At 43.5% G+C, this 27,648-nt stretch overlaps 2 protein-coding genes across 2 annotated transcripts in view; both read right to left on the minus strand.

Moving 5' to 3' along the window:
• Nucleotides 1-27,325, minus strand: part of CAMK1G (calcium/calmodulin dependent protein kinase IG) — a 61,574-nt gene extending 34,249 nt beyond the window's left edge. The window contains exon 1 of the mRNA XM_090026025.1: nucleotides 27,070-27,325. The gene's annotated coding sequence lies outside the window, so the exon portion shown is untranslated. The remainder of the gene's footprint in view (nucleotides 1-27,069) is intronic.
• On the minus strand, nucleotides 1,529-2,482 carry LOC149853668 (olfactory receptor class A-like protein 1). The gene has a single exon (XM_090026587.1). The coding sequence runs from the start codon at nucleotides 2,480-2,482 to the stop codon at nucleotides 1,529-1,531; it is 954 nt and encodes a 317-aa protein (XP_089882713.1).
• Nucleotides 27,326-27,648: the final 323 nt, after the last annotated feature.

Raw genomic sequence — 27,648 nt, forward strand, 5'->3', positions numbered from 1 at the left:
ATACCACGCATCTCACTGAGATGGGGCCAATGTTTCTGTTCTTAGCCATAACCCCAAAGGGGATGACGTTGCAATCACAGCAACCTGCTGCAGCAAGACACCTCATTTTTCAAAGTTTAAATTAGCATCGTTATTTGAACAGTGAGTATAATGGGGAAGAGCACGGAGAGGCAGTCAGCAACCTTCAGATATTGCACAAGAAGCTTAGAAGGCCATTAAGTAAAGCCTACAACTGCATTGAGATGCAAGTTGATTTGTCAGAGCTAGTATGAAAAAAAATGGGTAGATTTGCTTTCCAATCTGTAATTGAAGATGATTAATGAACCAAAGTCTTTTGCTTAAAAGAGATGGGAATTTAGTTATAGTAACACAAGTGTGTATTAGGGGTTGTCTGTGTACTTTCTAATAGAACAGAATTTTTGGTCTCGTAGGGATGTTTTGTTGGGATTGTTTTAATCTTTCAGAAGAATCACATACCACAGAGCTGATTCACAGTGCTGACATGCAGTCAGGTCTCATTTTGAATTGTGCTCGGCATCCACGTATCTAGACAGTCAGGGAGAGCTGAAGATACTCGGTACTTCTGAAGATGAGGCCTCAGAGCCGCAGGTTACAGCTTAGAGTTTGATACCTGAAAATAAGGTTGTTGCTGTAGACATTATACATTGCAATGCTGCACAGGTCGCACACACTGGATTTTGCTTTTGCCTTTTCATTGCTAGATGTCAAAATATGTACATGGCATATATTGCATTGTAAGATGATGCCCGTTAAGCTTGTTACATTTTCTCTGGGGTTCAGGCATTTGAGAGACAGATAAAATGCACCTTTGCCAGGCATTGAGGATCAATCTGAAAATGAGTTTTGTAGTAAGGTCGCTTGCAATACAACACTTTCTGATTTTATTTTTCATAAAACCCATAAAAGTTTCTAGGTTCATTTATTGAAACTGGCATGCGTTGATTGGGGGAGAAAAATATTTTAAAGCGCAGTTTCAAGAAGCCCATGTTCCCAGTAACGAAAACCAGGAAAATCTTAAATATCAGCTTGTATTTAAAAAAACTGAAATGTTCAGAATCAGCTTTGCTTGCAAGTTGTATCTCTGAATCTGAATCCTTCCACACCACATACAGCCCTGTGGCAGGCAGAAGGAGCAATTCTTCCTTTGTTACAGGCAGGAAACTGAGGTCCAGAGAGACCGACTGACTTCACAAGGTCACAGATGGATTTGATAGGATGGTGACTTGAATCAGGCTCTCTCACATGCAGCTCCTTGAATGAAAAAATCATTGTTCCTCCCCTGTCATTGCTGGGGTGTGCCATCACATACAGATTCTTGTCCCTACGCCCAGCAGGAAGCTGATAGAGACTTTACTTTTCTTCTTTCTTGTTTTATTATTCTGTGGGCTATTTGGAGTCTAAAGGGCTAATGTCCTAGATGGTTTGGAAACACAGCAGTGGCTATACTAGTCAAACACAGCAGAACCCGGCCTGGGACTGAAAGCTGCTAGTTTTCCCATTTTTCTATTCAATGGATATGTTTTGAGATACTTTCTGCCACTGGAAACTCTCTCCTGTTGGGTGCAGCCTTCAAGCCGGTTTGCACCTTCTTGTTGGTCAGGATAATCACCAGTGGGCCGACGGCCGAGTAGCAGGAAGCAAAGAACATCTGAGCATCAACAAGCCTCATTGAGCCTGGGGACACACAGAGGGTAAAGATCCAGAAGATGCTATCCATCCCAAAGCTGAAAAGATACAGGACTAACAGGGCCACCACGGCTTTGGCTGCCTGGATCTCTGCATGCTTCAGGTGCAGCCCTGGCAGGTGTTTTGCTTGCTTCCCATGCTGATAAAACATATACAGAAGGTAGCAGCTGGAAACAGTCATTGCCCCAAGGAAGAACACGTCCCTGATGACCAACACTACCCTACTTCCCAGGTAAAAGTAGCGGCTGGGGAACACCACATAGCAGAAGTTGTAAAGCTCGGTGTAGTTTCCAAGAGTGGAGGAGTTTTCATCACCCTGGGCAGAGGCATAAGTCAGACGGGTGCTACACACAAAGAGGTTGAAGCACCACAGGGAAATCATGATGGAAGAGAGATTTTTTATCAGGCTCTCTCTCCAATGCAGCCACCTGCACGGGAAGGGGATGATGAGGAGACACTGGAAACAGCCCAGCAGGGAGGTGACACAGATGGTCATGGCTCTTCCTACACAATAAACATAAAGGGTAATTTTGCACCCCAGGTTGTTGAACACATTCTGGGTCCAAAACGTTTTGAGCGTGAAGGGAATCCCCTGGCTCAGGATCACCAGGAGGTTGGAAAGGGCGAGTTTGCTCAGGATGATTTCAGAGAGTGTGACTTTTCGGTGGCACGTTAACGTGTGAAAGAAGGCATAGAGGATGACCACATTCCCTGGGATCCCAACCATGTCCAGGAAAATGAAGCCAAGTATGTCAAAGATGAACTGGGCCCCCATCAGTCTGGCAGGTGGAAGAAAGCAATTGCGTTTGCGTATTCTGCAAGGCAAGAGCACCGTGCATTAGAAATTGAGAAACTACAAGGTTAGCAAGGCATGCATTTGACTAAAGGAAGGTGACTTATTTGTGCTACTGGTTCATGGAGTTGCTTCTTTAATTTGTACATTAAAACTCAGGTTGAGGTTCAATCCTGAAGGCTGTGGGTTCAAGCTTGGATGCAGGTCCTCAGGGGGACAGCGCATAACCTAAATTCAGAAAGACTGTGATCTGCTTAACTGTTAGCAGAAAATGGTTTCAGCTCTCAGTAACAGTGGTCACCAGGTGAGAAAACAGCGCGAGTCATCATCCAGAAAAGGCTTGAGCCTCTCTCTTAGTAGGCAGCTTTATTATGTGTTGGACATAATGCCAACACCCACCTGGCACAATTAATTAATGCAATCTGTATGCAGATCCTTGCAGAGTGCTAACCACCACAGGACCTACAGACTGAAATAGAGTATGCAGCTGTCAAATAAATGATTATCTCCATAGCACTCTAATGAGTTAAGTTCACATCACAGCCCCGAAAGGCAACGGAGATTATCTTCGTGGCTCTTATGGGGAATGAGCATTGGTGAGCCAGAGTAACTGGTTCACAGCCATGGAGTAAGAGGGGAATCGTCCTCAACTCCCTCTTTCAGCACACGTTGCCTCGTCCCGACAGCCGTTTCTGCACAAGGGAATATATTCCTTCCAGCTGTTGTTTGAACACCTGCCAAGCAAAGATCAAAGCCTGTGTGCAAGTCTCTTAGCATACCGACACGGGTTGAGGAGTGGGCTAGATCCTGTGAAATCTAAAAACAGTTGCGGCAGGAACAGGAGTTTGAATTGAATCAAAAGGGATTAAGGTGTATTGTTTAATGATGAAGGTAAAAAGCTCCAGAGCAAACATGAGAATGTACTCACTAAAAGCCTTAGACACAATAGCCTGGGCTTTGCTAATATTCTTGCTAAGACAGACATGATAGACAGAAATGTTTCAGGTAGTTCCAGTGCAAAGAGTCAAGTTTCTGCAGGAAACGTGCTATTTTAGTAGGTCTGCCTCCATCTTCTTACCCAGCAACACCAATTTCAAGAAGGTTAATTTACCAGAGCTGGAGCAACCGTATGCAAAGATAGCACAGGCTGCTGAAATGGCATTCAGATCCTCAGGGGTAATAGTTCATTATAGTAATTTTCAGATAACTCAGATGAATACAAAAGAAGCCAACACAGAATTTGGTGTTTGAGGTAGGAGGGAGGCATTTGAAAAAGACTAAAAAGATCTAGGTAAGGTTTAAAAAAGAAAACACCCCCAAGCATAATGTTTTAGCGTACAGAGCACAGTTAAGGATATGTGCGCAAGCATAAAGTTCCCTGGGCCTTTCACAACCAGATGCTTTGCAACACACGCGTGTTGTAGCAGCAGAGGACAAATACGTACACAGTACATGTTATGCATATCGGATGCTAATACCAGCAACCGGTAATGGTTCTAACAATGTGTTCTTTAATGTAGACCAGATTTTCACATCATCTTATATAGATGCCCCCACCACATTAACACAGATATTTTGTAATTATGATGGGGGAGGGATGTTGAAGAGACCTTAGCTTTGTTAAAGTTAGTGATTTGGCACTGCTGTGCACAGAGCTTCCAGGTGCCTTTCCATCAAAGAGTACTCTGCAGATTACTGGTAAAACGAACAACCATGACTAGATATAGGAATACACCCCTCTTTATTGCATCCTGAATGCTTTACATGTCCAAAAGTTGTAGACCTGCCCCCTTCTGAGAAGGCAGCATAGCTCAGAGTGTAGCTTAAAGGCCCAAGTCAATACACTTGAGTCCCTTCAGCTTCTGTTTAAATCTTAAGAGTTGAGGAGGACTCAATCTCTTCTAGCAGGATTGGACCCGTGTGCGTGTAAGCCAATAAAATTCCTGCGTTAGAAAAAAAAAAGTATTCAAAATGGTCAGAGCCTGTTCAAGAGAGGCTTTATGGACATTGAAAACAGGACATACATGAAAGTTACCTGGCAGCCACAACAGTCAATGCAATATTTAATATTATTCTACAATACCTGTCTCTCTAGGAAATGATAAAGAGCCTCTTGTTTCATTTATCTCTTCCCCCTCATGAGTCCCAGCTGTGAGAACGGAGCCTGAACAAGACAGGTCCCTCTTTATATTCCTTCCCCACTCCCACCCCAGGTAATTCCACTGAGAGTTCAAGTGTGAGGTATTAGCACTATGTACTCTGTTATGTGGGCGTAGTTGGAGCGATGCCCGAGCCAGATGATAGTTCAGATAATTCAAATACTGTAGTTAGTTTCCATTTTATTTTAACTTAAAAAAATTTTTAAAAATCAAATGCCACATTTTAATCAACAGCCAGCTGGAAAATGCCCATGCATGGCAGAGAGCAGAGGTGTCATGGCTTGTGAAACGCAGGAACAGAACTAGAAATCTTTGCATCCAGAGGTCCTGTCCATCCCACAGCTTTGTCCTTTTGGTTGTACAAAAGGAGCACGCTGTCCCTTTTCACTGAGGGCTGCTCTAGCTTCCTCCTGATGTTTTAAGTGACTCTGCAGCATCTAGTGCTGAATAGGAAAGGGGCAAGATGATACCGCATTACCCAGCAGGAACACGAAAGGAGACTGCAGCGCCCAAGGTGGGCAGAGAGAGCTTGGTTAAACATGTACAAGACGTTTCTTGGGGGGCAGCTGAGAAGCAGCATTTGGATGAGAATCAACTTCCCAGAATCCTTTCTGCACCTTGCTTTGGACGACACGCACACGTGAAAGTAACTGAACTCTTAGACCAGGTTCTTAGAGACAACTATAGCCAGACATGGACTATGTTTTAAAAGGGTTTGTACTCTCAACACTGGGATACTAATACTCCAATCTGTCTTCTGGGATATCGAATTTAATTCTCATCTGCTCACAGAGGAAGCTGTGATAGAGTCCAAACCTGAGATCACGCTTCCAGCTTGGATCCAGACTAGCAGGTGCCACTCATGTTGTTGAGGTGGGGAGGAGGTTTGCTGTTTAGTTGCTCTTAGGAGAACATTTGGGTTTGCAAGCATGTATTTAAGAAGGCAGCTATTTTTATATATTTTGTGGTAGTATCTAGGAACCCTGCAGAGGGGGCAGGACTGAGGAATCGCTGGGAATTTCATAGATTTTACTGTAAAAGCTAAATTAATTTTGCACTATTTTTTCCACCCCATGGGCATTTCAATGTCTTGTAACATCCATTGTCTTATCCAACATTGTAAAGAAAACATTTCAGCTCTCACCTTTCTAGTTGGGCAGGGCATTATCACTTGCACGTTAATTATGACAGGTAATTTTAAAAAGAATATGGAAACCCCCAAAATGTTTAGATGCTAACAAACAGCAAAAGCTAGTTCATTTACTTACACAGTAGCATGCATTAAATCAGGTCCTTTTCTCACTTCTGTCTTTTGGAATATGCAGCTCTTTCCATGACTCTGGTTGTATCACAAAAACTACAGTAAATGGTTAATTCTATTATCCAAGGGTCTTGGCAACAGATTTTGCATGTTCTCCTTACCCTTGGTCAATTAAATTCAATGGGCTAAGTGGCAATCATTAATTAAAAATGCTATGGGATCATGTAATTAGCTCCTAATAAACACATGCTGCTAATTAAGCTGTTGGATGGTACATTTACTCTAGAGCTTAATTAAGTCTCTCTAAATAAATCTAAATAGTGTTTCTCTTCTGATGCCACTCTGTTTGCGGAGGCCCATCTTTCAGGGGCAAGCCCTGGCTTGCAAGAGCGATGCTTATTTATGAAGAACAAGCTTGCTCAGTTTAGCTTCTTTTTTTTTTTGGAGGGTGGTAGAAAATGTCATTGCAGCCTGAATCAGTGCATGAAAGAGTCACTGAAGCTTGGACTAGATGAATATCTCTTAGGTGCTGAGAAGGTTTCATTTCAACCCTATTAAAACAACACTTGCTGAACATCCATAGTGCTTGACCTCCTGTGGAAAATGCTAAGACAGTTTTCAGCGTTGCGTGTATTTGCATCCATTATTCATCCCTACCCTACCTCCACAGGAATCTGGATCATTAATACAGAAAGTTTGTTTTCTCTAGCACCTTTGAAGCACCAGCCATTTCAAAGCGCGTTACAAAGCAAGGTGTTAAAGGTATCAGGCTGAATGACTGTATAGCTAATTGGACAATGTTTGACACAGAGTCATGGTTCACACAGTCAGAGGGAATATTAGCCAGGATTTGGGGTTATTGGGAAGTTAATTAAATAGTGATTTGAGGGCCTATTACCTTTCACTTGGTCTGTGACCTTTTCCTTGCAAGCAGAAACATGTATGCTATCTATGTGTTACTATCAATTTGCATTCAAACACTGTTATCAGTATTTAGCACTTTATCTTGATTTGGTTATCGGTATGCATTCACTCAGGGCAAAAGTAGACTCCAGGTCAAAGTTTTTATATTTTTCAAATGAAACATGGCTTTGCATGCCCACAGGTAAAATTCTTGTAAAGTTTAGCTTCCAAAATCAACTTTCTCCGGAAAAATCTCTCAGCTTCCTGCAGAACGAGTAGCTGTACTGGAAAAACTGTTTTTTCCCCCCCAAATTCCCCATAATTGGCATTTTTCTAACCAGTTCCTTCTCGAGCCCAAATCCTGGGAAATAGCTGCAGGTGGGGGGTGAATTGTGAAGGATGAGGACTTGGCAATATAGGTTGCAGGATTCCTCAAGTTCCTTTTGGTGCAAGAGTTGAACTTTCGTGATCCCTCACTGACCCAGTATAGATGTCCCTGACAGGGTTTACAGCACATGGCCAAACCCAGTTTACACTCATGCCTAGAGTGGACCCTTGTAGCAGGTTCACTGCAGCTGTAGCACGTGAAACAGCCTTGATCAAAAGCCCTCCCAGACTCCTTATAGCCCGAGAAATCGCTCACTTCTCTAACTACTGAATTACTTTGATGGAAGTAACTTATTTCCCATGTTGATCATTCATGTTCAAAGCAAACTCGGTTGGGAAGGAGCAGCCAATTAGGAACCTAAAAGGGCCTTTCATTACCTTTTGAGAATTTAAGTACTAATTATGGAGGTTTAAGCAGATGCCAACTCCGGGGGTTAATTATGGCTTCATTAAAAACCAGAAGTAGATTTTGCGCACCTGGGGAGCAGAGGCTCATGAAATCCAAATATTATCTGCAGTCGACTCATAGACACATGATGAGGAGCTTCTAAAGTTTATTTTCTCTTAACTTTCTTTGAAGCTTCTCCTTCCACTGCTTTGGAGAGGCACAGCGGGAAGGCAGCAGGAAAACGTGGTGTACAGGATGAAGCACGTTGTTCTGCGCTGCCTTCCCCGTGGAGATGTGCATGATCTCTGTGAAGGACTATGTCTTACAGCACCGCACTCATGGCAGGCGGCAGCCGCAGCAGGCAGGGAGCTCAGCTCTGATACAGCTGGCAAGGGACGGAATGTGAGATGTGCAGGTCTGGTTGTGCCGTTAGGCGCTATTCTCAGCTAGGGCTGGGGTACGACTCGCACTGCTCTAGTAGCACAATAACTTCTGTAGCCACTACAGACATTGCTATGGGGCAGGGGTCTTTCTTATACAGGAATGAGGTGAAGGACAGAAGTTTTTGTGTAACTTAGACCAGTGTGTACTGCAGCTTCCAGCTGAGGACCTACCTCTCACTTGGCTCTTTCTTCACCCGCTAGTTGAACATACCCAGGTATCAGTAGGCACAAATGAGGTCATCTTGCATCGTTATATGGGTCTCCCATCTCTCCTCTCATTCAGTTTTCGTCCGCTCCTTCCATGAGCTATGGAACGAGTCTGTCGGTATTGCCTCAATCAGTCACTATGATCTCCCTCAAGCAAAAAGATCAGAATAGATGACTGTGGTGGCTGTTTCCTCCTCCTGCTGCCTCTGCTGGTACCAGCCAGAGGACTCTGGGAGAGTAATGGATGCTAGCTCTGCTTCAGAACATGCAGTTGCCAGGACCCGTTTTGACCACTGTGATTTCCAGCAGGCTGACCTGTAATTCAAATGAGCTGGAGGATTGCATGACCCAGTAACAGGGTAAAATGGGAAGCCCTGTGTGATGTGAACAGTCCCTTTGAAAACAGGTTGCTTGTTACGTTATAAAATATGGCAATCATTTATTTTTTCATTAGCAATAAGAAATTCGTGTGCAGGGGCTTATGTATTTCATTCCAGCTCCTACTTGTGCAAGTGGGACTTCTGTATCTTGGCTCCTGAGACTTCAGTGCACAGGAGGATGTGACTCATTAAAAACATACAACCCGCTCACAGAGTAGTTTTAAAGGCACCAGAACTGGGGGAATTTGCCTGGTGCTGGCTTCTGATTCACTACGTTGTACAGCCGTCTCCAGTTTGGATAGGAAAGCTAAGGAAACACCCCTATAACAGTCCAAGAACTACCTGCCTATGGACATGGCTCTGCCCAATTTGCAGGTAAATACCACAGTGGCAAAGGCATTTGCCTCCCCATGGCTGCCAGAGATAGAGGGATGACCAGCTTCGAAACAGCCAGCCTAGATGAACACATGACTTGCAGAGGTTGACTACAGACATGCTGAAGATGTGGCGGCAGGGAAGTGTGCAAGGAACATAATTTGGGCAAAGGCTACTTGAAACCAGCGGCTTAACCTGGCTTCCAAAAGAAGCAAGCACAGCTCCTTTCTGGGAAAGCTGCATCCCCAGTTCTGGTTTTACTGTCCTGCAAAAATCATGACCTGTAGCTTGCCATTTCCTTTAGCAATAGAGTGTCAAGTCAAATCAGCTGTTTCACTTATTAGCCTCTCTCTCATTGAATTCTCCATGTTTGCTAGGATAAGTGTTCTGGAGTTAATTACCCATAGTAAAATATAACACATCATCAAGTCTAATCAATTTAAAATCTACATCAATGGACTAGAATACCTGCAACAGACCAGGCCGCATATGATGTTTTGCTGCGTAACTTGGAAATTAGATGGAGACAGCTCTGTGAGGGTCATCTCCATGTTCTGGGCTGCGAACAAAGCTGTGCATTTACCTTGAAGCAAAGTATATATATAGTAAAGCATATACATTGCCTAAAACATCCTGAGTGGCTCTTTCTGAGGCTAGTGCCCTTCTATAAGCCAGTGCCTGGACTGAGCTTGGACTGAGGGATTTTAAAATTAAGGGACTTTTCAAAATTAAGAATTTTAAACAGCTCAGGTACATGAAGTAAGTAACTGCGCCTGATGCTGGGATAATGCCTGGGCCCTTCCCCCTCTGGGAAAAGAAGTACACCATGAACCTAATACTGTGAAGGAGAACACATGAGATCCTTCAGCGTGAATGGAGCACCATGAAAGAGTCACCTGTCAGGCTGTATTAATTCCAACTGGCACTAACAATTGCCTCTTGATTAGCACCAAGTTAGTAAAAGGAAAATGTGCCAAGAGTGCTTTAAAAGAAAAGTACAGACATTTGGTTCAGCCCAAGTAAATCAATATCTTTGAAGAGCCTGAATATGCCTTTGAAGAAAGAAATTACCTTACAGCCACATTTAAAGTTTCATCAAGCTTATTTATTTCCTCTCCTTCCCAGAGGGAGAGTGAACCTCTTGATGTGTCATTTTTAAATTGACCTTGCCGTGATCATATTGACACCAGCAAGATGCTCAAAGCACAAAGATTACCATTCTGGTGTTTGTACACAGTACTGATTTTTGGGGGATTCATTCAAAGGAAAGTTCATTGGCTAGCAGTGAAATAAAAGTCCTATAAACCAGTGTTTCTCAACCTTTTAAGTAGCAAGTACCCCCTAACTTCTGAACATTTTAATAAGTACTCCAACACTCAATTTTCCAGGGGATTTTATATCTACAGACTAATGTGTGCCATATTTTGGGAGAAGGGCTGTGTATATAAGACCGTTATATGACAGATGTCTGATCTGGTGTGGGTAGGGTTGCCACCTTTTTCACCAGGGACACACAACTCAAGTGTGTACCTGAGCTAGAGGTGATGTTGGCCAAAGCTAGGAGGGCTGAACCCAGTGCCACCCAAAATGTGGCATACCAAATTATTATTGGGGAATTTAATTTTTTTGCCACAGTTTTGAGAGGAGGAAAGGGCAAGAGAGAAGAAAAGAAGGCGAGAGAGAGTGTTGGGGTACCCGTAACCCCCTGCCTGTGTCTCGCGAAGCCCCGGGGTAAGCAGACCACAGGTTGAAAAACTATGCTATAAATGACTCGAAGCTCCGTCAGCTGAAATACCAGATCCCGGCCTCTTAAGCCAATTTCTCTTTTGTGTATGCTGATTCAGATTAGTTCTGTCCTGCTGGCCCCTGCATTTTCTATGTTTTAGTTGGTAGACAATATCTACATTGTTAACCCCCCACCCCAACATTTCATTTTTACTTCGGGTAAGTACTTCTCCCTTCAGGGACTTTTAGAACCAGGGCTATTGATTCACTGCTGTCTTCCTGCTACTTCTCACTTTAAACCATCAGAAAATCATGCCAGCCTATAGCGGATACATGTTGGATGATTTAGCTTTTGCAACCCCGACCCGCTTCACATGATGTGAGCCAAGCAATATGTTTTTATCAGACAGTTCACCGTTGCCCCATATCTTTGCCTTCACTTTCTACTACCACAGTGTGCATTGAAAGGCATCTGCTCCTCTTACATGAGCTGAATGTACCACACAACTGCACAGCTGCACTCCTGTACTTGCATTGACCTGTGGCCACACAGTCTTCCACAGGGAGCAGGGGTGTATATTGATTAAGAAATGAAACTAGAATTACTTTAGTTAAATTTGGGCCATAAATTCACTTGAGGGAATGTGCTGCTGCATATTGTTTTGGGTGATGGGCATTAGGGGTTTGAAAATGGGCATGTGTTTGTATGGGAGTATGTAGATTATCTGCTCTGGAAAATACACAGTTTGGGTTATATACTGTACAGTATGCACAGTCATATGACGATGAGAGCTAATGCTCTTTGTCCTGTTTGCAAAGGTCTCTGTTACAGTGCTCTGGCTGCTAAGGGAAGAGGCATGATGAATATGCTCCATCACTGAGAGGATGCACTGGATGGGGATGCAGGAGATATGAAAATAAGGAAGATAGACTTGGTCTATAAGACTATTTATGGTAGACCAAGTCATAAATAGAAGCAGATGCCAAGAGTTGGATTCTCTGTCACTGAACCACAACGGGAGGGAATCCCAAGCAATACAAAATACCACGGAGGAGGCTGCTGCACATGGGATGCCCACCCAAATCTGTCTTTGATTAGCAATACAATCTGTTTACCTGGACAGTGCTAGAAACTATGGTCAGAAAATAATGTGGCAACCAAAATACAGAAGGTTATAGGCTTTTTTCCTATAACTTCCTCCCTTGCAGGGATTCTTTAACCTATGGATGCCCCAAAAAGCAAATAAAGTGGCCCAAATCCAATTGTAGACTTCATTTATTGTACTCACTCAATAGCCTGATGACTTTAATCTTTCTGAGTATCCATTGCCAGCTAGCTGTGGATATTCCTTAGTCTGCTGCTCCCCCACGTGGATACATGAGAAATGTAAAATCTGCAATGGGGTTTCTTTTGAAAAGAGCTTTTTTTTTTACTCCTAGAAAGATAGGTGATTTAGAAATTCATCTTGAGATTCCTTTCAGCTTGGACTTTATATAGCAGCATATTTCAAACAGGGGATATTTCTCTTAGCATCTTTCAAAATTCAGCAGGAAAATTACTAATAAAAAGGAAGGTTCACCTGTTTTGTACCTCAAGACCACACCTATATGCTCTGCAGTCATCATGTGGAGAAGACATCCTTTGATTAAATTATATCTGTGTTTGTATAATAGCTTATAACCCCTGGCAGCTATTTCTGAAATATCAAGTCTGCTGGGCTACTCTTTCTGCAAAGTGGTAAGGTTATAAGCATTTATTAGAGACCACAAAATTAAGGAAGTGCCCAGTCAAGCTTCATTTTTTTCAGTAGCAAAACTCTTTTAGGCAACTGAAATCCGCACAAAAGCACTTAAACAGCATTTTGTCTGAAGTGCGCAAATAGGTGGTTGGAAAGCTAACAGAGTTGCAAAGTCTGGATGAGCTTTAATTAGATGGAGGTTGTTTGGTGCTTATTTGGGGGGGGGGGGAGGGGGCGGGAGAAACTTACCTGTTTAGTCCAGTTGTTTTCTCTTCAAGATAGCTTTTAGCTTCCAATTGACCTTTTCTATTACAGCAGTAATGAGAAGAGGCGACATGGTGAATACAGTAACACACAAAACCCAAACAAGTGATACTCTGATGCTAACACCTGATCATGATAGAGGAGACCATGGGGTCTACAAAAAGAGCTTTACATGTAGGGGCCACCTGGGTATGGCCGGGGCTGCTCAGCAGAAGTACAGTAACTCTGAGAAGCAGGTTTATATGCTGAAGCATTGAAAAGGCAGTGGAGACTTGCAGTGGCCTATGAGACTGTTTGCTTTAAATGAATTTACAGTTGGCAGGCAAAGAGCAGATATCATTTCAGTTCTTTCTGGTTCCCTTGATTTAAGGAAACTAATGGCGTCCGTACCCCAGAAATGCATCCAAAATCTGCAGGGCACAAACGGTTAATGGGCAGGAATTTATGACCATTTGAGATTTAATCTCTCTGTCCTCTTTGCACATGTTTAGGTTCCTGAAATTCTACCACGGCCTAATAAATTGCTTTGAGGATGCTTTCCACATGGAAGAGATTCTTGAAAACAGTGAAAGGGCTCCTTTCCTAGTTTACAAATTGCAGATACAATTATTTTATGTGCGTCTTATTTTTGGTTTGCTCCTGACAGCTCTGAAGTAAGCTTGTTTCAAGCTCTACCATAAAGATATATGTTGCTAAGATTATATTTTACATGTGTTTTTCAATAATTCCAATAAATAAATTATATTTATTTTCCAATAATCCTAATTATTTTCCACCCCGAGAGATTCTAATAAATAGACATTCATGCACCAATTTATAATAATCACGTTGCTCGCTAAGGCTGGGCGAAGCTTTGGTCCCTGATTTGATTTGGCAATGATTTGCCCCAATTCAGTGGCTGAATCTCCGAATCTGAATCGAATCAGGAGAACTTTTAATTTCTCCGAATCAAATTGTAACCTTCTGAATCGATTGGAAAGATTAGGAGATTCGGCCACAGACACAACTTTAAATGTTTTTCTACATACCTCTAGGTAGCAGGTGGCTCGTAAACGCTGTGATGCTGGGGTGGATGGAGCATCCCACAGGAGCGTGTGCTTGGCAGCAGACCTGGAAGTGGACCAGAAGCACTTTTGGGTTCACTGCCAAGCACGTGGAGACCCCCCCGCACTCCTGTGGGATGCTGCATGTGCCCCGGCATCGCAGCAATCACAAGCTGCGCCCGCTACCTCAAGGTATGTAGAAAAAGCTTTTAAAGCTGTGCCTGCGTCCGAATCACTGATTCGCCAAATCAGCATCAAATCTTCAGATTCAGATTCGGCCGAATCGAATCAGGGACAGCAATCCAAATGAATGACTTGAATCACTGTCCCCGATTCTGGCCGAATCTAAATCCGAATCAAATAGGGCCCGCTTTGCACACCCCTATTGCTCACTACTGCAATACAGACCCCTCTGTGCCAAGATACGGTAGCTGGTTAAAAAGGCATGGGCAGCATTTATGAATTGAAAGGAATGACGACTTTTTAAAAATTAAAGCTGAACAGGGAAGACAAGAAGGCAGGAAATTATTAGCCCCTTGGATTCTGGGTGGGACATAAGGATTTAATGTTTATGAGATCATCTCCATTTGGTGCGTGTGGGCAGGATGACAAACAAGATCAGTGTTTTACATCTTGCTCTGAAAAATGTCTTATTCTGTGCAAGTCGCCAACACATATCAGTAGGTGGTGAGACAACTCATTTGATGGATTTATGCTTCTTCTCAGCAGCCTACTGATAGCTAGAAGATCCATGACAAAACATTTTATAGACAGTAGTAGAACCCATCACTCAGCTTGTAAGAGTACTGATAAAACCTAGCTCTGCCTGTAGTTGTAAGCTGCATTTTAGCAGCCGGGACTGAAGCTTCATGAACATTATCCCTGCACATCTTCTATGGTATCTAGTCAGCCACCAGCCTTTGGGACCATTCAGTTTATTCACGTATGTGCAAGAAAAGCACCGAGACATATCCAAATGTTTTCCAAGGTGGTAGTCTTCATAATGATCCCCTATTGCTATTTGGTGCTTGGAGATCGTGCCTCCCCTCAGTTACTGCTAGACAGGAGTAATTGTTCACAATATCTGCTCTTCGTTCATCTAGAAATTTTTCCAGGATACTTTTTGGCAGCTAGCATATCAGCTAGGGCATAAGGAGCACATCCAAGCCTGTTTCAGTTATTTCTTCTCTGCACTGTTTAAATAGACTGCTGTTATCCTTACAGGTAGTGTGTCAGCTTTCAAATATCCAGTTAGTTATAGCATCATTAAATCAACACCTCTTACCTTCCTGCAGTAATCTTCCTGCCTCCCTCCTATAAAATCTGACAGCATACAAGACAGATAATGACTGTACATGTTAAGGTGACCTGACATTCCCTTAAATTACACGGCGTAAATGGATAATTGAGATTGTGACATCTTAAATATTTCTTTTCCTTTGAAAAATGCAGTCTAAGTAGCTTAGAGAATTTGATGGAGTAAGTGAAGGAGGGCAGGAAAAAATCATAGAAGCATGTGCTGGGATGGGAAGAATTAGAACTCAGCATGGCTGGCTAGAGCATACAAACCACAACGCTCAATAGAAAAACAGTCCATCTGCTGTAGTTTCTCACCATTATCTATGGCAGTTTAGAAAGGACACATGTGGCCGCTCTGCAGAATCTCACATTCTTTTCAAGAGTCCCAAAACAAAGGGAAATTTATCATTATGAAGCTGCTTTTGCAATGCAGCTGAAGATGCTGTATCAAACCTCATCTTAATCAATGGTAGCCTCTGTGCTGCCCAAACCAAACAACAGTTGTCGTCCCTTCTAAATGGCACGTGATCCTTCCACTTGGGGAGTTTTCTTCAGTTCTCACCAGTACAGCCTGAATGACACACAGCCCCGTCCCCAGTTTGTTACCATTCATTTAGCTCGTGGGGTTTTTCCCTCTAAGCAATGGGGGGATGAGGGTTATGTGGAGATCACAAGAGTTCAAAATCCAGCTCCTCACAGCTCCAGGGGTCATCTGCAACTTTCTGAGGGTTGATCTGATGTGCAACCATGGCCATGGAATAACAAGGATATCAGCAGACCCTTCCTACGGTAACTCCAGTAGCATCCTGGTGCTGACCAGGTTTGCAGCTGTTGTGCAGAGGGCAGTAGCACCCATGCACACACAGTTCCTATCTCCAGGAGATTTCCTGGGGTGGAGTGGGTGTAGGTATTTTACTTTTCAGCCCAGTTTTCCACTGGCGAATGTCTGGATATTTACTGGAGCTTTCTTTTGGTTAGATTAGCAATAAGTGAGTGATGTCCTGGTGAATTAAAATACATTTAATTTTAGTGTACAATTATGTAAATACAAACAAGAGTTCGGGTAGTTCACAGGAGTGTATAAATTCATCTTCCTGCCCAGGACATTTCATTATAAGGCCTGAGTTACAACAGGGCCTGCAAATGGCATTGCCAAATGCTATAACTTCTAAGCAGCTGAGATTTATACTGATGGGTTTTCTTAGCAGAGCCACCTCCTTCCTCATAAAAGCTGCACATCAGCTTTGAGACGCCAGCCAAGAGACCCCCCGGCTGTCGTCTTATTTATTGCTAGAGTCCTCCAATGCCATTGGATTCCACCCAGAATAAAAATCCTTCGTTACTTATATTGGCAAGCTGCAGCAATAGATGTCCATTTGCAGACAGCTGACACTGGCAAGGCAAGGCAACATACACCGAGCCTCCTTATCAAAGGAGGAGATACGAGGGTGGGGATCATCTGAGATGCCATTTTAGAGGGGAACAAAAGAAGAAGTGGATGATGTGTTATTTATACCTAAGAAGGTGTGAAGAATAATAAAGAAAACAGGGCTGTAGTCTAAATCACTGCCGCTATGCTCCTAGACAGCTCCTAGGAATTTAGTGCTTTGGTTTCTTTAATTTGAGGACAGTGTCTATGTTTTGAATTCCACTGATCATTTAGATATCAGAACACCTTGGGGCTTGCACAGCTGTATAATTCATTCAGGCAGATCATTCACGCTCATCCCACAAATCCAAACACAGCCATGACCATATCTTGCTTAGACTGGTATTAAAATAGCGACAGGGAAATTTTGCACCTGTTGAAAAAAACCAGTTTACTGTAGGTTCACTCAAACTTAAGCTATGTTTGCTGTTAGAGGTTCACCAAGCTTGGCACACATGCGCTTTATGCTGTCCTTGTTAGAAAGCTCTACACCAAAGCAGCCACGTGTAGTTTTAATGTAAACACTTTGCACAACGACGGTTTTGTGATCTAAGCCGTTACTATCATCCTGCAAGGTACGTTGTGAATAAGGGACCTTGACAGATGGTCAGAAGCCAGAAGGACACCTGTAGGTGGCTCAAGACATGAGATGCAGGGCTAGGGAAAGCAAAACTGGCCGGCTGGTTTCATTGGAGAAAGATAGGGGATGGCAGGAGGAGGTTAAAACTGAGTAGGCTTTGCATGTGCTAATTTAATTGGAGACAATACTTAAAAGATTTAGCATGTTACATCAATATGTGACTAAATCAAGAATACAAGGGGGGATAACCCAGGATTCACCACTATATAATGATCAAACCAATACTCAGGAATATTCCACATCAATACAGATAATGGCAGACTAATCACTAGAGCAGAGAAGGAGGTTCGCTGGAAAGAGATGAACTTACAGAGACCCCGCACTGAAATGTCCAGGCATCTCACCAGTCGAAAAGCCATTTCCCTGTTGTATTTCTACTTTGCTCAGTGGCTCAGTATGAAGCACTTGATATTTAATTTTGCTTAATAAAATAGCTGTCTTAAGCTAAGTTTGTACTGCATGGAGAAAGCTGAGCTTTCTACCCATCACCAAGCCTCTCTTCCATCACTCTTAACATATTACCTCGACTTTCCTCCTCATCATCTGCAGTGAATTATAAAATTTAGATTCTAACACGTAAAGTGTTCATTATTTATTACATATTATTTGTCTATTCCTCATAAAGCTGAGCTTGGACAAGGCATTAGTCATACTTAAAATACAAATGTGGGCAGATGCATCATTTATATAGAAGCATAATTATCTCCGACCAACATATATATCATTAAATGACTTTGTGAGAAGTGTACATCAGGTCATAAAAACCTTACAGATATGAAAGATGGTTTTTAATATGTTCTCATTACAGGAATGACATATGAAATGGCATGTCACTAATCAAAGTGCTGTAATGGGATGGAATTCAGGCTGTCTGGTGCATCCGAGTGAATAGATTAGTGATGTACTTGGAGCATTACACCACAATGGACAGCTTGTTTTTCAGCATAAAGCCTTGATTCAAAGCCCGTATGTGGGCAGTAGGCCCTTCATTTGAGTTTTGGATCAGATTTTAGCCTCCGAAATGGAGTTAAGCAATGTTGAGCTAGGTTAGACTTGCACATGAGACATTTAGAGAGATGTTAGGTGCAGCTTTGTGCGAGTTGGTACAGCAGGGAGAATTGGGAATACAGGGCTGACAGGCACCTTCAGTCTTCAGTCCAGGACACCCCAGAGGCTCAAGAAGTGCTCGTGCACCACAGGAAGAAAGTAGGAGAGAGACAGGCACCTCCACTGCCTCATTCTTTTGCAAGGGCATCTCTCTTTCACTGTGCACTAGACGTAGCACCCTGCAAGCAGTTAAGTGGGGCTGTATTCCTAAATGCAGATCAGACACCGTCATCGAAAAATGTTGGTACTGTATAGGAATTGGAATTTGGCCCTGGAATACCAACTCCTTTATTGCTGTACATATGCCTTTGCAAATATTCCTGTCTCCAGTTGGGCTGATGTGTGGAGAGGAGGGAGTTTGCTTCACTTCCTGTCCCCAACTAACATGCAATGTTGTGTTTTGCTGAGCTGTTTTCAGGTTGACACCTTTTAGCTGGCACTAAATCAGCTTCTGTGGTCTTTGCTTTGCTGTTTCACAGGTATCTGGCACAGCTGGTTATTTTTGTCCCAGCTCTAGTGGAACTTCCTTTTCTTTGCTACCTGCGTCCCCATTACAGACCAACGTCCACACAGGCTGTACGTTTTGTTGGAGCAGTCCAGATTCCATCAGGATTGTATTGGCTTACAAAATATTTATTCTCTGGGCAAATATTTTGCCATACAATTGCTTTTACTACCAGAGCAGAAAGGATAAGGAAAGGAATCTCCCAGGGTGTCATGGGAATGTGATTTATAAAAGTCACCAGCTATGCCCTTTGATATATTCCATCTGCAGATACAACCTGCTAGTCCAGCTTGCCTTGCATTCAGATCACACCCTCACTGGTGTTTCACATTCTGCCAGTAAAATCAAGTTTATCAGCTATAGTTCATTTGTAAATTATTAACCTTTCAAGATTCAATATTTGTTCTTTTCCCTTCCCACTCTGCAAAGACTTGTGTTTCTCTTGGAAAAAAAAATAAAGGCCTTTTTATGTAACATGATAAAGGGAAGAAAATTCAGACTCCCTTTCCCAGGCCAGAGCATTTCAAGGATATCCTTTTCAAGGTGCCTATTCCCAGCCTTTCATCTCCTCCACTGAATGCTAAAGCTACATTCCTTTCCCAGCACCAGATGGGATGCCAATTTATTTTTAGCAGTTTGTTTGCTTTGAGTGAACCCTTAAAAAAGCATCCTGCATTTAAGCCCTTGAACTACCTTGGAGGCTAATCAGTTTGGCTCAGAGCTCTCTGAAAAAGCATATTCAGGAGTAAAAGCCTGCATGCAGGGCAGAAGGGGAGCCCTGGCAAAGAGCAACCAAAGCTGAGATGGACTTCCTCCTGTGTATAACACCTCCACTGCTCTGCACATTCAGCTCGGCATCTGAAAGCACTTTACACATATTAGCTGTTGCCCGTGCCCATGAGCTGTTATCCTGTTTACAGAAGGGATGATAGGAGGAAGGGGACTCAACGTTGGCTCCAGACCTCTAAACACTAAGCAAAGCTCTCCCACAGGGCAAAGGCAGAAGCAGCACCACAGACCCAGAGATAAATATCTGCTTGGTGCGTGCACTCAGTGTTTGGACAACATTTCCTAACCCACACGTTTTAGATCCAGGCTGAGCTTTTGGGGAGTATGGGTAGGTTTTAACTGAGAATGGGAAGTAGTGTAATTTGGAACATCACAGCGCATTAATGAATGTGTAGACGCGCCTGCTATCACCTGTGATGCAACAAATTCCCATACTAATAGGAGAGCCAGAGCTGTTCTTGCAACTTGGAAAAAAGGCAGAGTCAGTGCTTTTGCCTCTCCTAGTCTGAAAGCTGGTACACTCCCCTTTGTGTGGGGGCAACAGACATGTTTATCCTGGCTTTTTTATTCTAATGAGCTTGTACAACCCCCTTGCACCTTTCTGCTTAAAAGTGGCGCTCTTACGATTAGCTCCCTGTTGCAGATGGACTGCGAATCCATCCCAGCTCTCATTGACTATTGAGCTAGCCCTCCTCCATACAGGATGTGGAGAGAGGGCCAAGCTTTAACTCAGAGACTCTGCATGCGTCTACATGTGAGCATTTACTAAGCAGTAACCAAAATTCTTGCGCAGTACGGGCATACATTTACACATACATGCCCATGCTGCACAGTAACTATGGTGACTTAGGCCAACTCGAGTATAAATTTGATACCTGCATGATAACTGCATCATGCAGGTATCAAATTTACGCCTAATTAATTACTGTGCAGTAACGCACATGTAGACACACTGCACAGTAACACTGTGTGTGTGGACTGACTTGGAACTAACTTTAGTTCCAAGTCAGCCCACACACAGCATTAATGCACCCTAATACCTGCACGTGTAGATGCCGGCCTATTCCTGCTTACTACATAGTAACTTACTGCGCAGTAAATTTAAGCCGGCGTAAATGCACGTGTACACATACATACCCACCGAGTGGGAGGCTTGCATGTGCGTTGGAACTGACACACCCTGCTGTGTATGTGAATCTGTTACATATGTGGAAAGGGCTCTTCTTGCTAAATGTATTCAAACATGAAAGTACAAATAAAAACTGCTTTTTTCTGCCACCAGACATCTCTCTGGAAGGCCAAAGGAGGGAAAGAAGAGCTATGCTTCTATTTCAAAAACTGATTGAACCAAACAAAGAAAAAGCTACCCAGGTATTCATTGCCTTGCTCTTCTGACTCACAACAGAGACTAATGACGCCCGCCTAAAATCTTCCCCTCCCCTGTGCCTAATAATTGCTACAGCTAAGCAAGCAAAGTCCCATCCAGCTACCACAAGTAGTCACACTCCACCTGGAAACCTAAGGCTGTAGTATGAGCACGGATTCACATGCACACGTGTCAGGATACTTTTCATTACCTTCTTTAAGGTAGCAGTGTGGTAGTACCTTAGGCTGGCAAGCCTATGTAGCCATTATCCCTAGTTTGGAACAGGGTTTTGCTTTTCTATAGTGAAGTATGCAGCACTGTTCTGTCCAGCTTCTGGGGAAGTCTAGAGGACTTTGGATTTGGTTCTTAGCACAATTGCATGCCAAACTCAGAGTCTGGGGAAGTGGCTAGTGACCAAGTTGCCTCTAACACAGTAGTTTATACGAATAATATCTCCCGTGCTCAGTTTTCTGCAAGGCTCAGCTTGGGGAGCATAGGCATGTACAGCTTTTATAACACATACACTTTTTTTCTGCTAAAACAAAATTATTGAACCTAATAGAAAAGCTGTGGTTGAATTCTTCACGGAGAGGGTTGATTAGGATTTCTAAATAAGTTATAAAACTGGTTCCTTTGAACTAAATTCCTTTTTCTTTATACAAACTAACACACTATGTTCTCTGGAGAGCTCCTGTTTGAGAATTGACTAGAGGTAATTATTCCAGATAATTAAGATCACTAAGCAAAGTAATTTAATTTTCTTCCTCTCTTTCTCCTCCCTCCAAGAAATGTAAATGACTGTGTACTAGTCTGTCAATACCCCCCCCACTCCCCTTTTAAAAGGTTAAGCTGGTAGAGTATTCTATTAAATTAGGAATGCCTACAAACAAGTGAAATCCAGTAAAGATATTTAGTACAGTAATGACGTTTTCCACTGAATGAATGGCTCTTTGTTCCCAAAGCTCAATAAAAGAAGCAGCAGAGCCTGCAGGGACAAAGATATAAACCCACTGAGACAAATTCATCCTGTGAAAATCTGTTATTCTGCTGTGGGGATGCTTTTGGCCAACCTCAGCAGGTATACTAGCTACAAACTCCCTGGACTAAATTCCTCTCCCCTTGAAGCCACAGAGGCTACACCAGTGAGCTGCTCCTTTCGCTGCACTTTAGCAAGGAATGTACTCAGGGAAGAGGGAAAGCTTGAAACTACTGAAGGCTTTGAGCAGCTGGAGACACTGAAAGAAGAGACTGAAATCTTCCCAGAAGAAGTTTTACAACCATTTCTCTGATGCCTGATGAAGGATGTTTGTGCTAGAAAGCTTGCAATTAAAGAAGTGTAGGTTGTAGCCATGTTGGTCTAAGGACATAGGAAGACAAGCTTCTTTGGGTGAATCTGATATCTTTTATCAGATTTTTAAGTTGGTCTAATAACAGATATCAGATTCACCCAAAGAACCTTGTCTGCCTAAGCAATTACAGAATCTTTTTTGCAAAAATCTTGTTGGTCTAATAAAAGATATCACCTCTGTCCACAAGCCCTAATTTGTTTTTCCTCCAGACCAATGTGGCTACAACCTGGATACCAGACTGAAATCTGACTCTCCCTGCTCAGTTTCTGCTACCACTAGAAAAGGAGATAGGGTCACTCAAGAGTAACACCACAGGGAAGCTAGCTAGGTAGCTAGCTCAAGTTCTGACTGCAGAAACCCTACCCTGCCTCTCAAGGGGCTTTTTATCACTTTCTGTAATTAATTCAACAGGGAACCAACCATCTTCCTCATCTGCTGACTCCCTTGCAAGCCTCTCTAACTGCTTTCACCTGTTCCAAAAGGAAGTCCAGCTTAATCACTTGATGCTTCTCAGCCCTATATGCTAATGGATTGCAAAGGAGAGTTAAGTAATAAAGCCAAACTCTCTGTCTACCTATATAGTTAAGGGCCTATAGGTGGGGGGAGGAGTGGCTTTTTTTTTTAATACTCCAGCCTTAGGAATCAGCATCTGTATTTGTAAGACCTGTAAGGACTAACTTTAACAACACAGCATCTCAACAGGAGAAAGTAGTTCTCATCTCCTTGCAGCTTCTGTCTTCTTCATTGGGGCTTGTCTGGTTGAAGTTTTGGCAAGACACTAGAATGGATCAACTGCCCTGTGCCAGAAGCACAGACACCCAACCCTTGCTGGGGCAGCTCCAGGTGCAACTCCCAATTCAGGGGTGAAGACTATGGGTACTTCAGGAGGTAACATACTTCTGTTTTATACCCCAGACCATTTTAAGGGATGGCTTGAACAACCTGGAATATGGGAAGAGCTGCTTTGTTCCCATATTTATCTGCTAGGAGTTCTCCTTGGCTCTGAAACAGTTAACCACACAGTTCTGAGTGCCTCCTATAGACCTACCCCTAGCTGCCCCAAGAAGGTGCAAGAGCTTGTCATTACAGGATTGAGCAATTCTGTTCACTTAAATTTATACCATAGAGTATTCATTAATAATATTAACTAGCCCCCCAGATAGAACTTAATTTTAAAAAGTATAAAATTAGGCATGGAAGAGCAGGGAGTGTGAAGAATAACAGGGAATTAGTGTCCAGATACTTTGTTTTTGTGTGAAGGAAAGGTTAAGGATGAATTTGGAAATCTTTAGGATCATTTACGAGCGGAAGGAGGGTGGGCTGCCCCAAAAGAGGAAGGCAGCAAGGAATTGTTTGGTTTAAAATGTTGAATATTTAGTTGTTTTAAAACCGGCTAAAAATGATGGAAACAGCCATTTCCTGTGGAAATTTCCTTTTTGATTGAAGAACAAGTTTCTTCCACTGACACATCTTTTGTCTTGAAGTTTTGACCCCCAAGAGGGCATTCAGGGTCTGAACAAGACTGAAAACCTAAGGGGATGTGTACACCAGGTTTGCTTTCTGTGTGGGCCAAGCTGTTGGGGATCTTTGACGAGAAGGCTTCTACTGTTTCCACCCCCTGGCCTCACACTTCACGTGTGCTAGGGCACATCACTTGTGAAGAGAGGGGGAGGGAACTGGGCTTACTTAGTCTGGAGAAGACTGAGGCAGGGTTTAATTAGAGTCTTCAGCTCCCTGCAGGGTGGCTGCAAAGAAGATGAAGCCGGACTGTTCTCAGCAGTGGCATGTGACAGAACAAGGAGCAATGCGCTCAAGTTGCAGAAGGTAACGTTGAGGTTAGAAAGTTTTTCTTAATACCTTACTAGGAGGGTGGTGAAACACTGGAACAAGCTACCCTGAGAAGTGGTGGAGTCTCTACCTCTGGAGATTTTTAAGACCTGGGTAGACAAAACCTTGGCTGGGATGATGTAGTTGGGGCTGGTCTTGCTTTGAGCTGGGGGTTGGACTAGATGTGGCCTCCTAAGGTCCCTTCCCACCTTCATTGCCTGATTCTGTGCTGCCCTAACCACCACTCTACCCACATTGCCATGCCTGTTCTACTGTTTCATGTCCTTACCTCTCTACCTTCTTCCCTGCAACCTCTATGGGCTTTCTAAAGCTCACCTACAATGCCTCTGATCTGTTCGTGCATTGGCCCCTCTCCGCCACTTTCTGCTTTTTTGCTTTTAGTGATTCTGGTTGATTCGTGCAGAATATCCCTTTTATTGCTTTCTTTCCCTGACCTCCCTTTCTATCTGTCTGAAGACCACGAGTGCTTAAGGTACTGATCTGGAAAGCACTTAGCATGTCAGGGATGCTACTGCAAGCAAGTTATTAAATAGCAATAAAAAAAATGAAGTGGCTGCTAGCATTTTGATGCTTCTCTGCCCCATGTGCTACTCTAGATGACTTCTGAGCCCAGCCTTCATCCCCACCGGGGTCATCACTCCTTGGCCTTTTGAAATGAAACTCAGGATTTGCACAGAGAAGGCTTAGGTCCATTCTTTGTCCTTTTTCTATCTAAGCATAAAGGCAAATGGAGACAGAAGCAGAAGCATAGTCATATTGGAGAAGACAAATCCTGAACTACTGCAAAATGTCTCAGCAGAACCCACTAAGGAATGAACTAGCCATTAGGAAAGAGGGGGATTTTTCGTAGCTGTGCCTTACAGCACATTTTAAGATCTTTAATTATTTGAATTCAGGAAGGGAAGGAATGCTCCACTCCCGCATGTATTTGAAAACAAACTGCTCTGGCTTTGCTTTTGAGAGTGTGTTGGAAGCCACAGTAGGCTTAGGGAACATGTATAACATGATGTATAACATGTTCCTCTACAGCTGCAATAGATCTTGGACAATTGCAATGTGGCTTCCTAGAGGCTCAGGCCCAGCAAAGGCAAAATGAGCCTCTTCTCCTCCTCATGAATACGCACACTCTCACTGGGGTAACAAGCACCTTGTGCAAGAATCCACAGTGGAAAGAATGATACGGGGAAGAACACACGGACCAGTGAATAGTTTGCATGGTTGACTGGCAGGAGTCTTAAACTGCACGCCTGCCAGTACCCCACACCTTGGCATCTTCCCAGAGCTTCATTTTCCCTGTCTGTACGAAGGAGGATAATTGCCCTTAATCTCCTTTGCAAGCACTCTGGGCCTGACCCAAAGCCCCCTGAAATGCAAGGGAAGACTACAGATGCCTTCACTCAGTTCTGGATCCAGGCATCTGAATCGCACCTGCTGAATAGTATTATTATAGCTATGTTTGCTTCTTGGGCCTGAACTGTGGTCATTGTTGCTGTAAGGAGTAAAGCTAAACCCCCCAGATAGCATTATGGTACAAGGATCCTTTAAGAGAGATTCTGTTGCATTCGATCCTACTGATATTATTCAAGGAACACTTTGCATAGAGAAAGTCAGTAAATACAGTCCATTAAGTCACTCTGCCTCTTGGCTAATGAAATATAGCAGAGTGTTTGGAAACTGCAGAGTTCACTTTCCACCCCAGTAAGCACGCCCACCCATACACTTACTTCCACAGCTTAGCTCAGGGTTTTAGCCATATAATCACCTCATACTTCTCTTTGAAAACTCACCACCATCTGTTCATTATTATTTTGCTTTCACAAAGGCCACGTTTTTTTTTTTTTTTTTTAAAAGCCACACAAACACTTTAGCAAACTGTCAGTGTTAGGCTTTGAAACCAGGCATCTACTCCCCGAATTAGAAAGAGTGACCACTGAGGGGTTATGACTTTATCCTGCAGTGCTTATAGTGTGGAGAACAGGTTGTGGGACTGGGGCTTAAGGTAACAAAGACCTAATGTGCACTAAATTCACAGATTGCCACTTAATTCAAGTTATCTGATGTTTGGACCTGTTACTCGGGGCACTCCTCACACTTCTCACAGGGAGTATATGATTATTGCTTATGCTGGGGCTCCGAGTGGAAATTGAAGGGAAACCCTTTCATTCCTTTGCCATGGGTGAGCTAAGGGGCATCTGAAGGACTCATTTTATTAGCCGATGCATGAGGTAGTTGTACAGAGCTTAAAGGCTGTGAATGTAACCTTGCAAATATTTTTTTCAGGAATAAGCTTCACTTTTTCTTCAGAGCACTGGACCACACATTCCTGCACCCACATGGTGCTCCTTCAAAATGCCACTAGATGGCAGCTAGAAACACATATATGCATACATGCATATACATACACACATATCTATCTATCCATCAACAGGGGGGTGCCTGTGCCTGTGCCTGTGTCTGTATGTGTAATTTCCCTCATTTTTCTAAGGGACTTTGAAATGCCAGTCCATGTATCTGGTTAGAAGGAAACCCCCCTACGTGTTACTGCTGCTTTTTTCTAATATTGAGGTTCAAAGAGATCTGGAACAGGCTGAAAGAGCATTTCACTGTTCCTCTGAGGGCCTGATGATAACCGTCTTCAAACTGTGCACTTTGACAAAGCACAACTGTAGGGTCAGTAATTATTCTTGTAGCCTCACTCACACGACTGGTCATTACCAGGGATCCTGGTTTTCTCTGATTTAAAAAAAAAAATCAACATTTTCTGATTTAACGCCCCCCACCCCATCCACCTTTTTTTTTCTGTGATTAATACAAACTGCCTGTGTGTGTGTTAGGGTGGCCAAATCTGAATCAAATCAGAGGACCCTTTAATCTCTCTGAATCAAAACAGTACCCTCCAAATAGATTCGGAGAGATTTGGAGATTCGGACACAGAGACGGCTTTAAATGTTTCCTCTACCTACCTTTAGGTAGCAGGGGCTTGCGATCGCTGCGGTGCTGGGGCGCGTGGAGTGTCCCAGAGGAGCGCAAGGGCCTCCGCAGCACGCCCGAGAGCGGGCCTGGACGTGGACGAGAAGCACTTCCAGCCCGCTCCCTGGTCCACCAGGGAGTGCGCAGGGGCCCCGCACCCTCCCCCGTTTGGCAGCTGGTGCCTCCTGGGCCTGGGGGACCAGCCAGGGCGGGGAGGCACAGAGGACTCCCCAGCCAGCTCCCTGGCAGACCTGGAAGTGAACCGGAAGTACTTCCTGTCCACTTCCTGGTCCGCCGCTGAGCACTGGAGGCCCCCCTGCGCTCCTGTGGGACGCTGCGCGTCGCAGCCATCGCGAGCCGCACCTGCTACCTCGAGGTACGTAGAAAAGACTTTTAAAGCTGCGTCTGTGTCTGAATCACCGATTCTTCGAACCAGCATCAAATCTTCAGATTCGGATTTGGCCAAATCTAATCGGGGACAGTGAGCTGAATCAATGAAAAGAATCACTTTCCCCGATTCAGGCCGAATCCAAATTGATAGGGCCCACTTTGCACACCCCTAGTACGTGCAT

The sequence above is a fragment of the Crocodylus siamensis genome, chromosome 13 (assembly GCF_052110815.1).
Source record: "Crocodylus siamensis isolate JL-2025a chromosome 13, ASM5211081v1, whole genome shotgun sequence".
NCBI lineage: Eukaryota > Metazoa > Chordata > Crocodylia > Crocodylidae > Crocodylus > Crocodylus siamensis.